This window comes from Kryptolebias marmoratus, linkage group LG9 (assembly GCF_001649575.2).
Source record: "Kryptolebias marmoratus isolate JLee-2015 linkage group LG9, ASM164957v2, whole genome shotgun sequence".
NCBI lineage: Eukaryota > Metazoa > Chordata > Actinopteri > Cyprinodontiformes > Rivulidae > Kryptolebias > Kryptolebias marmoratus.
The window spans coordinates 27,111,499-27,125,936 of NC_051438.1; the positions used below are offsets into that span (position 1 = coordinate 27,111,499).

General features: G+C 39.0%; 1 protein-coding gene across 1 annotated transcript; it reads left to right on the forward strand.

Moving 5' to 3' along the window:
• The first annotated feature begins 11,143 nt into the window (after nucleotides 1-11,143).
• Nucleotides 11,144-14,028, forward strand: lbx2 (ladybird homeobox 2). Its single transcript, XM_017417419.2, has 2 exons — nucleotides 11,144-11,887; nucleotides 12,532-14,028. The coding sequence occupies exons 1-2, from the start codon at nucleotides 11,563-11,565 to the stop codon at nucleotides 12,996-12,998; spliced, it is 792 nt and encodes a 263-aa protein (XP_017272908.1). The 5' UTR covers nucleotides 11,144-11,562; the 3' UTR covers nucleotides 12,999-14,028.
• The last annotated feature ends 410 nt before the right edge of the window (nucleotides 14,029-14,438 follow it).

Consider the following 14,438-nt stretch of genomic DNA (forward strand, 5'->3'; position numbering starts at 1 on the left):
GTTTTGATATATGAACGGTTGAAATAGCTGAAAAATTGCGGAACGAGTTAGATGCCGAAAAACGTACGGAATAGTGAAAGAAGAATAATAGATAAGAAAGAGAAACAGGAAAACAATGGTGTGAATGCTTAATAGCATTCACACAATGATTTAACAGCTGGCTCGAAACATTTAAACATGTTCAGTGCTCCTCACTACAAGCTTATATTTCACTAATGTGGACACATCCATAACTCCATGAAGGCACTTCACAATTGAGCCAAAAAGCAAAGTGTTTCCCAATAATTCTTACTGTTTGTTTTAACCTGCTGCTTTGAGCTGTGGGTTTTGGACCAGCACTGCGAATGTTTCAGACAAGCTACTAATCACAGGAATGCATTCATTTACATTTTCTTTGAAAGTTGCTAAACTTTCTGGCAGTCGGATTATCCTGTGTGAGTATCTCCATCCCCGCGTGTGTCCAGACAGGCAACACAAACACCAAGATGTTCGACAAATCCTTTTTACATCTGTTGTCTCCAATGGAAGTCTAATCTGAGGTGAACGCGGTTTCTCTCTGGGATGAATTATAATTGCAAAAGGTTTTCAACTTTACGTCAATACAGACATGCTGTTTTTAAAAGAAACAAACAACCCTTTATTCTGTCTTTATTCTACTCAAATGTACTCTGTCTGTGAAGCTGCAATGAGAAATTATGCTTATCCCTGTTCTGCTGAAATATCTGAACTTTTTGGGGAAAAGATTTTACCTTCTTGGTTCCAAATGTCTTCTTAAAGTCCTTAAATGCACCTCTGCCTGATTGGTATTTTCATAATTATATGCAACCAAATGCACAAGCAGGTTTTTGCACCATTCGGTATTAGCAGCCTAAACGTTCTTTCTTGTCTTTAGCACACAGAATCTGACAGGTGTTGTTTTATTTCTTGTTAAAAGCAAGCTAAAACACTGCCTTTTAGTTTCTCTTTGATAAGCTTCTGCCCAGACAGCTCAGCAGTGTTTTTGTGCGGGGTTATATACGGCTTTCTCTTTGCATACAGTGTCAGGTTTTATTACTCGATGCAGCGACAACTGTACCGGGTGACAAGCGTTTTCCAAGGTACTCCCGAGAGAACATGGCACCATAAAGATTTCTCATGCCGCTTCGAGTCTCAAAGGTCGAATGCATCCAACATGGCTTCAGCCTTGTCCTTTTCGAAAAGAGTTCACAGACTGTTGTAACATTCTTCTGTTTTCACAGTTTTGCACACGAAGAGAGTTTCTTTGCTAATGCTCCATTTGTAACACTTTGAAGTTTGCTCTTGCTCTTTGCTCTTCGTTTGCCCTTTCCAAAAAAATATGAGGACACCTCGATCCATTAGCACAAAAGCATGAAACAGGAATGGGTCAAATGGAAGGGTCGAGGGGTAAAATGGGATTTACCCTGTAGGGTGTATTGGACCTTTCACATCCAATCCAGACACCCTCACCTTTAACTAATCCTCTGATTGTGGGATCTTCCAGACTGGTACTACCTGCATTGCAAATAAATGGCTATAAATGTAATAGTGTACAGTATTTGTTAATGCTGAACACAAGCCTATATAAATAAACCATAAATGAATTAAAATTCTATATCCTTTTTTTAAGTATATATTGGTTGACTACAGCTAATCATACAGGATTTATATTTAACTCTTATATATACCTTCTTATATTTGCCCACTTTTTATACTGAATGTTATTTGTGCTTTGCTTTTATGAGTGCATTTTGATGTGATTCACTAAAATGAAGTCAATATCAATGTCAATTTATTTGTATAACACATAAAACACAACAAAGTTGGCCAAAGTGCTGTACAATTCAGTATATAAACAATTTAGATAAACTTAAATGAAATACAAAAATACTTCATAAAACTATCAGCTTTGTAAAACCCCAATCCCTTCTGAGTTTTAGTCTTTAACTTTGACTTTATATTCACTTTATTACCAGATTCACGTCAAATCTTCTGTACTTCTCCCATCCTTTCCACAACCAAACCAAAATAAACCACCACTGAGTCTTTCTGTCCTGAAAATTTCCCACCATGGCCTCTTCCCCTGCAATTAAGAGGCTGCAGATAAATTTGGGCTTTCACCTTTAACAGTAACTTTAAACACAAGATAACACGAGCTCGGTCATCTGATTTCCTCTTGGGAATCGCTGAATTATTGTGAGGCAAAAAATAATGAGGCAATGACCACATCCACAACTACGATGTACTCTGGTGCCTTCTTAACAGCCAGGTAAAATCATTTGCTTTCTAAAATATAGATCATAATTTTCACTGTATTATTTAAAATGCATTGTCTGTAAACAGACACCCTGAAGCTGCTTTTGGATATCCCTGCCTGTAGTCACAATTTTTCTATTCTAATAGAAAATAGGTCTTAAGGGTTATGCACATGACAGACTAATGCAAACTGCTGAATTAAAGTTTGATTTATTAAATGTACAGCATATGACAAAGATTCAAACACCTTCCAATGAAACACCTGGCCTAAAAATTCAAGTAGTGTTAAATATGAGTGGAAAATTACCTGTAATTGTTTGGCTGTCTGAAGCTAAAGTCATGCACCTGAGAACTGCGTGAAAATGTGTTTTCAGAAAGGTTAAAACATAAACCTAAATTGTGTGCATCAGTATTCTGTCTGATTTTTCTATTTGCAGCAGGAATGTTCAACATTCTGCTAACTCTTCGTTGTGATTGGACTTCGGCTCTGGATGGTGTCAGAATATAAATGTGATTTTAACCAAAGCCAAAGTTTTTTTTCTAAAACGTGCATGTGTTGTAGGTGTAGATGTGCATTTCTATTTAAGCCACAGAAATAATATCTACAAAGTTATCCTCTCAACCTTGGACGTGGCCTAATCCTAAATGTTGTTTGACCTTCCCAGTGCCTGGGTGTTGCTCTCCTGTGAGTCCTCATCTCTACTCCAAAGCAAACCCCCTCCTTTCCCTCCTTTTTTTCTCCACAGATGGATTTTTTGTTGCATTAATCCCACAGATCAGGTGGGTTTTGTCAACGTGTTAAACTTTAATACTTTGGGTCATTTATCTTTACGGCCCAACTCGGGGTCTGTCAGCGACCAGACGAGCCATTTCCTCATTTGGTTTGGGAGCAAAGTGGCGCAGGAGAGAGCAAAAAGGGGGAAGAGGGGGTGCTGGTGATGATGGAGTGAAGTGAATTGGGAGGGGGGGGGTGCAACTCACCATTTAATGAAATCCTGATGTGCGGAGGGAGAGGAAGACTTGGTGGAGGGGTGATGTTGGAGGTCGAGGCGCCACACCATCTCGAGAAAACGACGCGCCTCCAGAGAGATGGCTTCACTCGCTCATTTATTTTCTCTTGTTTCGAGGAGCAACCGCGGCTTGTAAAAATTCAACGATGTGGCCCTCATTACGCAGCGGACGCCGCATCAGGGACCCGACAGGCGCCCAAGTGGACATGGATAGAATTGCAAGTGATTAATTTGTTGAAAGCTCCCCTGGAACATGGTGTGCTCATACATGTATTTGTCTTCATTTGCCAAGATATGTACCATGACATGAGAAGATAGGCCTTAAGAGTCCTGAATGGAGGAATTGTTTTCTCTCATAGCAGAAACTAAAGATTTAGGGGGGGGAAGGTTCCAACCTTATTGATCTTTGCATTGTCTTCTCACTGTTTGCTGTGGTCGTATGCTAATAAAAAAAAAAAACTGGTCCATTTAACAAAATCATAGGATTAATGGACACATAACAAAGGTCATAAAGATAGAACATATTTTTTGTTTTCTTTTCTCCAGAGAAAATGGGCTGAAAATTTCATGCTGTAATTTTAACAAACAGTTTCAGCTCTGTCACGTAGCAGGAATAATTAAAGAGATCATGTATGAATCACTGTCTGGTTATTATTGAATGTGCATGTGTTAGAGAGAATTTTTAAACGTCATTTTACAGTTTAAAAATTGCAGAATAAGTGTCCTTATTTCACCGTGAGTCTTTAAAGCAGCATAATGCACCAAAGTAATAGTATTTTCCATGCAGTAATGCACAAAGTTAACATAAATCAGAGGATATATGTTAGCTGTGTATGAAAGTTAGGGTGACAAAAGACAATATTTGCTCATAGTAACAAAGGTTTTCAGCTTTAGGGTCAACCGAAGACTGAAAACATCTTCAGTGACAACTGAATGACTTTGAAGAAACTAAAAAGGAATCAGAAATAACTTTAGAGGGCTGACTTTAGAGCCAATAAGTTAGGAGGAATTGAAGGACAGTCAAAAAGTCATGCACCAAACAGACATAAAACCTTTTGAAAACAATAAAGAAACTTATTACCCTTGGAATCCAACAACTTTGAAAGTTTTTAACCCTGTTGTCCTTTCGCCTTCATTCTGCTGAGCTCAGGTTCAGTCATGATCATAAAGCAGCTCAGTAGCAGAGTCCCATCAGCGCCTATAAATAGATCTGACCAACTGCACATGTTGACAATATAACCTACTACATTAAAATTAGGTCAAAGTGTCAATTAATGATGATGACTAAGCAATGTTTAGTTTTTAAATCAGATGGCTGTGGTTATTTATGCAAAAAACACAGACAAAATTGTTCATTTAAGCTAAACGCTCCTGTTTGAGGGATTCATAAAATCCTGATTTACTCCATGTTTACTTATTGACCAACCAAGAACACTGTAATTTCATACGAATGCAATAAAAACACATAACATATCATTAACATCCAAAGTGGTTAAAGCAATTTTCAGTTTTTTAATCTCAATAATTGTGAAATAATTATACAAATGTTATTTTAGAACCGCTGTGGTATCAGTGGTCATATTAATCGCGTGTCTTTAATTATTTGGCTTTGAGCCACAGACATCAACACTATAAATCTAACGTCTACAGTATCAGATTCCACAAACCACCGGCCTGTGGGCTAATTACACAATAATGAAGCCAGTCAGGAGTTAAACAGGAGAAACATTCACCCATAATGCTGTAATTTTACTAAAGCTCCAGATATCCTTCTTCATGAGCTCAAATGGGCCCCAGTGGGCCTTTTCAGAGCAACAAGGACGACCACAGTCCTCTCCCGGGAGAGGCTGGAGGGGGGCCGGGAGGGGGCAACATGGAACAAAATGAAGCTACTTCATGTTCAGAGGTGTCAGGGCTTGGAAATCTGCTGCTGCTGCTGCCCGCTCAGAGTGGAGTCGGTGCTACATACATGTCAGTCAGATAAAAACAGGTGTGTTACATTCATGGTGCACTGCCTCTGATCTCTTCATCAATCATAAAACAGCAGCTCTGAGCTCACTCTGACCCACTTATTAACACTGTAAGCAGAAAATAAGAGATGCTGCCTCTTACAGAACTGCATTTGTTTATGACAAAGTGACACCGGTTGTTTTAATTGTTTATAATTTTGATAAATATAAAATTAAATTAAAGTCTGAGCTAAAACTTGGACTTCTTTTTTAAACTGTAGGCCAATTAATTTAATGTTGACAAAGTGGGATTAGTCTTGAACACTTATATAAATAAACTAAATGGATTTAGATTGCAATAAACTACCTTTAATTTACACTTTCAGCTAAAAGAAAAGGAAAGTAGTCAGAATTTGAGTTTAAAAAATTAAAAACGATCATACATTACTTTAGGACACAGCTCAGACTTTATTTAGACTTTTTAATGATTTCATGTTTGGTTTTATTCTTATCACTTAATAAGATAAAATATTAAGCAGAAGTGAAACATTATATACATGTATAACATGATAAATTCAGGTTTTTGGAAAAAGGACTTTTGAAAATGCTGTAGATCTTTAGAAACGATAACAGACATTTTCATTTATTTTGATGAACGAAGAAAATGGTTTTGTCAATTGTTTCTTTCACTTTGGTCCAACTTGTGTGGTTTTAAATTAGCTTTACAAATACACTGACAAATTATCATTAAACAAATAAAATAAGATATAGTTGCAGTTATAATGCCACAGGGAAATGTTAAGTTTTATTTATTATAGAAAGAATTACAAGTTCATACTGGATAATTTAAAGGATTTAGGTTAAAAATCAATATGTCCAATAAAAACTGAGACTGAAGAGGCAGATTTAACCTCCTTCAGAAGCTGCAGTTTGACACTCTTTGGATTCTAATCAGGAAATAAAATTCAGTCATCTGTAATTCATCCGCTGCTCAGAAATCTAATCAGCAGGTTTTTTTTTTTTTTTTTTTTTTTTTTTTTTGACTTACAGAATTAAAACTGTGACAGTGACACAATGAAACCCTGAGCGGGAATGATGCCACGCGCAGTCTCAGATGGACAGCTCTATAATAACCAATAAGGATTGACGACTTGGAGCCACGTGGAGGACGCGTGAGCCTCCAAACAGCAGATGAACACGTGCGCGTCTCCGCCGATTAAATGACCTCAAAGTGTCTGAGAGCGGCTTGGAAGGAAAGCGATCACCTCGTGACATCAACAAGGACGTGATTTGGAAGGAGAAGGGGGAAATGCGCGCGCGCACTCAGGGATAAACAGGTGTGATGAGTCGGTTAAAGGATGCCCAAACCATTACGCACAAGAAGGAGGCCAAACCTGCCCCATGTTGTTATATCTTAATTTGACTGTTTAGCAAGTATTTTGTGCGCTGAATGAATAAATATTTTTATCAGAAGCTCTTGTGTGGATAAAATAATGTAACAGTGCCACAAATGACTCTTCTCATTGCGCTCCTCGGTGTGTTTCCAGTAGAAACCATCGACATGTGGTGGAAACAGAATGGAAACAAACACACCCTCAGCGCCCCGAGCAGCCTCCGCTTGGATCATGTTGGCCTGAGAGGCGTTTACAGCTGTTTGCTTTCATAAAACACGACGCCACGCTGCGCAGAGAGAGCTGCCCTCTCCGCGGACACAAACGCGCCTCTGATCACAAACAAAATATTTTTATTGCTTTTCGTGACTCAATCACATAAATACATATAATAAAAAGAACTGTAAATTCTCTTTAAACTTGTGTCGTTTGGGCTTTATTTCTGTGATTATTTAGTATATTATATTTTTTTAAGGGGAGACAACTGAAACCTTACAAATGACAAAACTTCTTTTAAATATTTTCTAATTTGCAAGACTTGTTAGGCTTCAATTTGAAAGATAAACTTTAGATTAAAAACAGTAGCAGAAAAACATTGTTTAAATTCATCCTTGTGTCGAATTTCTTTTTATTGTTATTTGTTTGTGCTTTGCATTGAGCCTCATTCAGATCATAATAGATTATGTCCAAAATGTTGTTTCAGAAGCAGTAATTTTTAATTTTTTTGTCTAGCAGCTCTTGTAAATATACATGTCACGTAGGGGGATGGGGGTGGGGATAATAATAATTAGCTGAGAGCTTAGAAACAAATGAGGTAACATTTTTAAGATTATTATTGCACTTGTTTAATCACTGTCTTTTAGCTTCTAATAGAGGCTGGATTAGTGGAAGCATTTCTTCAGCAGCGCGCTGAATTAATGTGATGATTGATGACAGAGCGGCTGGGAGTTTCCTGCAGCTCTGAATTTATCCAAAGACAGGACACAAACAGCACCCAGTTGGCCTCTTTGACAATTATTAGAAGACCTGAATGGGAATGAAAGCCACCGTGTCTCTCAGAGAGAACATCCAGATGAAATTCCTTCTGAAAGGTGCGATGCTTTTGGAGCGGGGAGGCCGCGGTGACGAGCGCGAATCATCCAACTAAAACCTCCAAGAGGTGATGATTGATGATGTCAACTTTGCTGCTCCTAATTAACGTTTAAATTAGGCCGAAATAGGAGGGAAATACGTTCAGACCAGCTTTCCTACAGATTTTAAAGCCAACTGAGGATTTTGGGGGCATTTAAAACGAACTGGAGGTTAATGATCCCAAGCAGCGCGGGTCCGATCGGAGGTTCGGTTCGGTGAGGACCGCAACTGGGGGCTGTAACTGCTGGAATAAGGATTATCTCTCTCTCTCTTGTGATAAAGGCCTTTACAAATGCGTTGTGTATTCATAAAAAGAAGTAAAAAAAAAATAGAAACCTGTCGGCCGTTATAAAACCTTATTTATTATTGTAGCAAAAAAAACAAAAGAAATTCAACTTACTTCCTTTTGTTTCACTTTCCTAAACTGCTTTAATTTCCCACTTGATTTAAAATTCAGGCTTAAGAAATGTCAAGTTAAATTACCTTCACCTCGATATTAATATCATTTCGTCTTCCTGGAGTTTTTCTAAAAACGACGCGTATTTCTGTCCAAACGTCTTTAAATGAATCCATCCCCCACGAGCTCGTGCTCGTTATGGAGAAATATGTATTCAAAGCAGCCACAAAGGGTGGACCTCCACGGCAGATAATAGAATTTCCTGCTGTTTTACAACTCTGTCCCTAAACCAATGTCACCATATGCTCCTGTTGGCACGAGCCTCTCCGCGGTGGCTTCACGAGCGGCGGAGGCAGAAGAAGTAGAAATGTGTTTCTGAAGCCATTCCTCCTGCTTCATTCAGCTTCTGGGTCAGGGAATGCTGTTAAAATATAGAAAGGGGTTTCTTGCATTAAAAAAATCCCCAGAAAAGTCTGTTTTATTTTAATCTCAAATAAACAATAGTTATAATGCTATTTTTTCTGCACAGCGCACGTGTTGGTAACTTAAATAAAAATGGGGAAATTATCAAAACGAATTTTAAACCAAAGCGAGTTTAAAATAAAACAAGTCTCTCTCTCTGTCTGTGCAGACGTACCTGCTCAACTAAAGTCGCGTTTTTTTTTTCTGTTTTTTTTTTCTGTTTTTTTTTTTTTTTTCCTAACTCTGATCCGTTTTGTCTTTTTTGAACCCCTCCCTGTAAGAAAAGCTTCAGTCTCCGTCGGCAGCCCGGCGTCTCCTGCATTACTCGCTTGTTTCACGCTGGCGCGTTTTGTTCCTCCGGATCTCTGGGTTCTACCTGCAGGAACAGACCGGAACATGGCTCCGACACACCCGGGGGGAGGGGGTGACAAACAACCACTTATAGCAAGAAAAAAGACAGAAACTCTGATAATTAACCATTTTTTAAATTCTTTGTTTCATTAAAGAATGATCACAGTTATTCTACAGGATAAATATATAGTTGTTGTTTTTTTTGTCGGTGGTCTTTATTCTCTTAAAGATTATAAGGTAAACACATGCCTCCTTGTTGAAATAATATAAACATAAACAAGATGTAAATATATCTATAAGGGTGGGATTGCAGCCTATAAGTCACGGTTCTGATCCAGAATTTTGTTTCTTATGATGGTAAAGGTTTGGCATGAGGTCCCAGCAGGGAGGAACCTCAAAAGGGAGTGAAAATTTATTGTAGCTTTTATCTGGTAATGAATACACTTACCTGTCACCTGAAGTTTATTTTTGATGGTTGGAGGAGGAGGTCTTGAAGAGGAGCTGAGCACAAAATTCTGCAACCAGTGAATGAACCATCCCATACTCACTCGATCAATGGCTCTCAAGCATATTTACCCATGGTATAAGACAAAAATAATAAATGTGATATTAGTTAACCTCTCTATCAAGAAAATGCCTGATTATCAGCATAGTATGAGTCAAAGACTTTATTCATCTTTAGTTTTATTTTCAGAAAGAAAAGGTTAGAAATGTGTTTGAACACTTGCGTTAAACAAAGATGTGACTCTTTCTTTCCTCCTGATATTTGTTGGGAGATTCTCAGGCCTCGTTGGTGGCTAAAACCTTTTTTTTTTATTATTTAAGAGGGGTGTCTGCAAGTTCTAAATCCCTGAGCTAAGACAGATAGAGATTTGAATTCTGTGGAGATGTCCTTTATCTTCAAACACTGTACAAAATATACAAAAAATATTTAAACTAGCCTAATATTGAGATGGCAACTGGGTATAGCTGTTATTTGTGCCACCCCTAAGAACCATCACTTTACCTCAGTATGAGGGTCACAGTTCAGTACAACAAGACAAAGAAATAAATGCTAAATGCAACATTTTATTGTTTTATTTATTATTATTATTTACAGACATCAACTCTCCCAGAAGCATAGACAAAAAATAATCTTTGTTTTAGGGAGGATGTAAGGAACCACATTGTGTGCAGCAATGTGGGATTTATCAGCTACTACTATCAATATTAGTACTCTTACTACATACTATTGTCTTTTTTATCTAATCTGAACTGTAAGCAGCAATCTGTATGTCTGATATAGCTAAAAATAAAACAAAGACCAAGAAGTGTTTGCTTCAATATTTTGAACCAGACCAGAAAATAAAGCAGAACTGAATAGTGTCTCCAAATGTGATGATACAAATAAATGAAATGTGAAAAACAGCTAGCTGAGTGCCAGTCTGAGAAAATGAGGCTAGACGTCAGGGATTTTAAATAAATATGCAAATGGTTTGCCACAGTACATTTTAAAGCACCAATTACATGATACAACTGCTTGCCATACACGCCTCTCTCCTGACCGGTGGTTTCAAGGAGCTTTTTTCACACGAAACTATTAGACTGCTTTTTATTTCTCTTAGTTCACTTTACCCATCAGCAAATACATGTGCCATTACACCCCTAATCTATATTATCATTTTTATAAATTAATGAATAAATATCTTCATTGTCATTGCCCCAACAGCACAAGGAAATTTAAAGTATTTAACTGAAAACGGTATTAACAAAACATACAATCAATGACTTTAAATGTCAATAAAACAAACAATAAAAACATTAAAGGTATTTTCAGATTAGAGTTTTTTTTAAAATTGAAACATCAAATATGTTTGTTTCTTGGACTGAACATCTTTTCTTAAAGGCAAATATCTTCTGTTGAAAATCAGCTCTGTATAAATATTCGTTGTGTGCAACACGGTGCCAATAACGCGCACATTACGCAAAACGCTCCATGCGTAATTACGCAGGACTAAATGACTCTTACTGCTGGAGAACCTGTTGTATTTTTTAAATCCTTTTTCTAATATATATAAAACGAGGATGCTGGTGGCAATCACTTAAATGCTCAACTCTCGCTTTCTGAATGGATACGCCAGCAGAGGGAAACAGATGCATAAACATTTCAAGGCAGAACCAGACTCCTCCTATTCCCCACGTCCAATTAGTTATTACGGTCCGGCCCTTTAAGACGCAGCAGCGGGTCACCAAGTGGTGTAGTGTTTCTCTAATTGAACTTCGCCCAATCAACAATAAGTCGTTAGCAGTCGCTTTCTTTTTCTTGGTGCCTGAGAAAGCTTTTTTTCCCTTCTTCGTTCCTTGCAGGGATTCACCCTCCTCCAGTCTGTCACTTTCTAAAGATCTACATGGAGCTTGCCAGAGGAATTGGGACGCTCTGAGGGGAATACGCCGCGGCTGCCTACGCCTAAAGCATGGTTATTTTGGAGGGAGGATCTCAGGCGAGCTAAGTTGCTGTGTTCGACTCCAAGTGTTGGAACCTAGCGGGGGTCTGCCAGAGTTAAAAAAAACTGGTTTTTAATCCGCCACTTGAATGAAATAATCAACTTTTCTGAGAGCAGCGATCGTTCGGGACTGCGATGACCTCAAGTAAAGACATGAAGGCAGGGTCTGTGTTGCAGTCCAGCGGCGAGGAGAGGAGACGAGCTCCCCTGGACCAGCTGCCGCCGCCCGCCAACTCCAACAAGCCGCTGACGCCGTTCAGCATCGAGGATATTCTAAACAAACCCTCCGTGAAGAAGTCCGCCGCCAGCATCTGTCCGCCCAGGGTTCTGGAGAAAGTTACGGGCTCCAACTCGGCGAGGAACGGGATCACCACTCCGTCATCCCCGCTGTGCGCGCTGGAGGAGCTGGCCAGCAAAACGTTCAAGGGGCTGGAGGTCAGCGTCATCCAGGCGGCAGAAGGTAACAAGTTTTACACCAAAATATGGAGACAGGAGGCAGATTACTTTAAGGTGGACAAAATATTAAGAGTTCAGGAGCTGAGTGTTGTTTTGCCTTTAAATGAGGACATGCCAGGACAGCTGAGTTGGGAATGTGTGAGGAAAAATGGGATTAAAAAATTGGGACATTTATGTGTGCAGATGTGTGTCTGCCTGACTCATAAACGGATAAAAGTGGCTGAGACAGTTGACACCTCGCTGTCAAAAAGTCAATTAGTCATTATGGTCTATTTGCAGCTCTCTGTGGGCCAAAACGTGACTGCAGAGGCAGATAAACTTCACTAAAGTATGTTTTTTAAAAAAAAAAAAAAAAAAAAAAAAAAGCCTTTAAAGACATTTAACAGACATAATTTCTTTGTAGCTAAAATGTCGTTTTGCTCAACATAAAACAGGATTTTATTTAGACTCGAAATGTTTTTTTTTCTAGACTATATTAGCTCCTTAAAAAGTTTATTTGATCTGTTTTTATGGATTTTCATTTATCAAAGTTTGATAAATAAACATGCTTTAAAAGGAGGCCATAAACACAGCTAACTGTGTCTCTCAGGTGTTGCTGCTGCACTTTGCGGCCATCTCATTTCTCTCCTTCTCACACCCCCCTCCAAGGTCGGGAGCACGTGAACGCCTTCGGACAGAGGCAGACGTCGAAGAAGAGGAGGAAGTCGCGGACGGCCTTCACGAACCACCAGATCTACGAGCTGGAGAAGAGGTTTTTGTACCAGAAGTACCTCTCTCCGGCCGACCGCGACCAAATCGCGCAGCAGCTGGGACTGTCCAACGCGCAGGTCATCACCTGGTTCCAGAACCGCAGGGCCAAACTCAAGCGGGACCTGGAGGAGATGAAGGCGGACGTTGAGTCGCTAAAGAAAATCACCCCACAGACCCTGCAGAAGCTCGTCAGCATGGAGAACATTGAGGACCCGCAGGGCGGAGGGGGGCCCGGGGCCAGAACGCCCAGTATCTCCCCGACCTCCCAGGGACACCGAGCCTTCCCACAGTCCCCCTCCTCGTCCAGAGACCAAACCACGGATGAGTTCTCGGAGGACGACGAGGAGATTGAGGTGGATGATTAACAGTGATTTTCACAAGCAACAAACACTAAAACAGAATATTAAAGAGGGACATTTTTCTTCCCCAAACTTTTGCACGGATATTGATAAAAAAAAAGGAGAATATACGCATATATGAACATTTCGGGAAAAGTTTTCATATTTTTATTTCTTCGTTCTAATTTATTAATTCTAAATCCGTCCGAGTCTGTTTAGGTTTCACCGCCATCTGTGAGGAATGTCTGCTTTTCTTCCAGGCAGTTATGGTACAGAAAGACTGCACTCTAAAAAATGAAATGCACATTTAGTTGCGTCAACTGGTTCCACTAAAACTGACTGTTTAAATGTAAAATAACAATAATTACCTGAAGCTTTGTTCACAACAAATGGATTGAAAGGATTTCAGAATCTCCCCAAAACACAAAATACAAAATAGCTCAGAGTTTGTTTAAAAATTAAAACTAAAAATAGGGCCCTGCCGGATGTGCAGGTAAGGAAGGCACGGTGAGACACTTTTTGTTCCAATAAAATAAATTAAGCAAAGTGATTAAGTTGGATTTAATTAGCAATATTTGGTTGCTTTAATATCTCATATTATGGACATGGTGATGTTGACAGTTTAAAATTAAGTGAAATAATTTTATGATTCAAACAAGATCCACATTTCATTTCTTAGAGTGTGGAAAGAGACGAGTGAACATTTAAACGTTTAATATCATCTTTCACGTTAAAGGAGAAGGAAAACAGCTGTGCAATTTACTTTAATTCTCCTTTTTTTTTTGTCTTTTTTAGTTTTTGGTTATTGCTAAAGGTCTCTGATCTCCTCCCAAAACTCATCTCAAGCTTTTTCCTTTTTATTTAATTTTATTTTTTTAATTCCCACACAGTTCGGTCGTTCCCACCTTATGTGCACACTTTTTTCCCTCTGGCCTGGGAGGAACATGTCTCTGCAAGCTTTTCCAGTTCAGTTATGTATATAGATCCAACATCTTATTTTATTGTAACGTTCTATTTAATCAGCATCTATGTAAATAAAGGTTCTATGATATTTCAAGAGGCGCGGTTGGATGTGTGATTGTGCCAGATTAAATGGACGCAGGAGTGTGTTAGAATAAATTAATTCTCACGGCTGGTTTAGAAATATTTATTTGAAACTGAAAGTGATGATTTGACCTCAGCGGGGTTGGAACAAACCTATAAATGGGTTAACTTGAGTGAAGTGCTGGAGTTCAAATCTGCTTTGCTTGGTAAAAAATGTGACTTTTGATTCATTGAGCTCTGCGGTGCCATGCCTTCAATTAGCAGCTCTTCCTCGTGCCTTTCTCTGGGCTTTGAATCCATCTTGTCACAAGAAGGTCCCGGTCTGTCTGCGGCGCTCAGAAAAGCCCTGCGCCATATGTTCTCCTCCTCCTGCCACGGATTGCCTTTTTAACGCAACTAGTCGACATGATTGATTAGGTTAAC

Bases quoted from the DNA above. Each gene is read 5' to 3' on its own strand.
- lbx2 (XM_017417419.2), top strand. From the start codon at position 11,563: ATGACCTCAAGTAAAGACATGAAGGCAGGGTCTGTGTTGCAGTCCAGC. The intron at 11,888-12,531 runs GTAACAAGTTTT...CCCCCCTCCAAG, and splicing joins CGTCATCCAGGCGGCAGAAG to GTCGGGAGCACGTGAACGCC.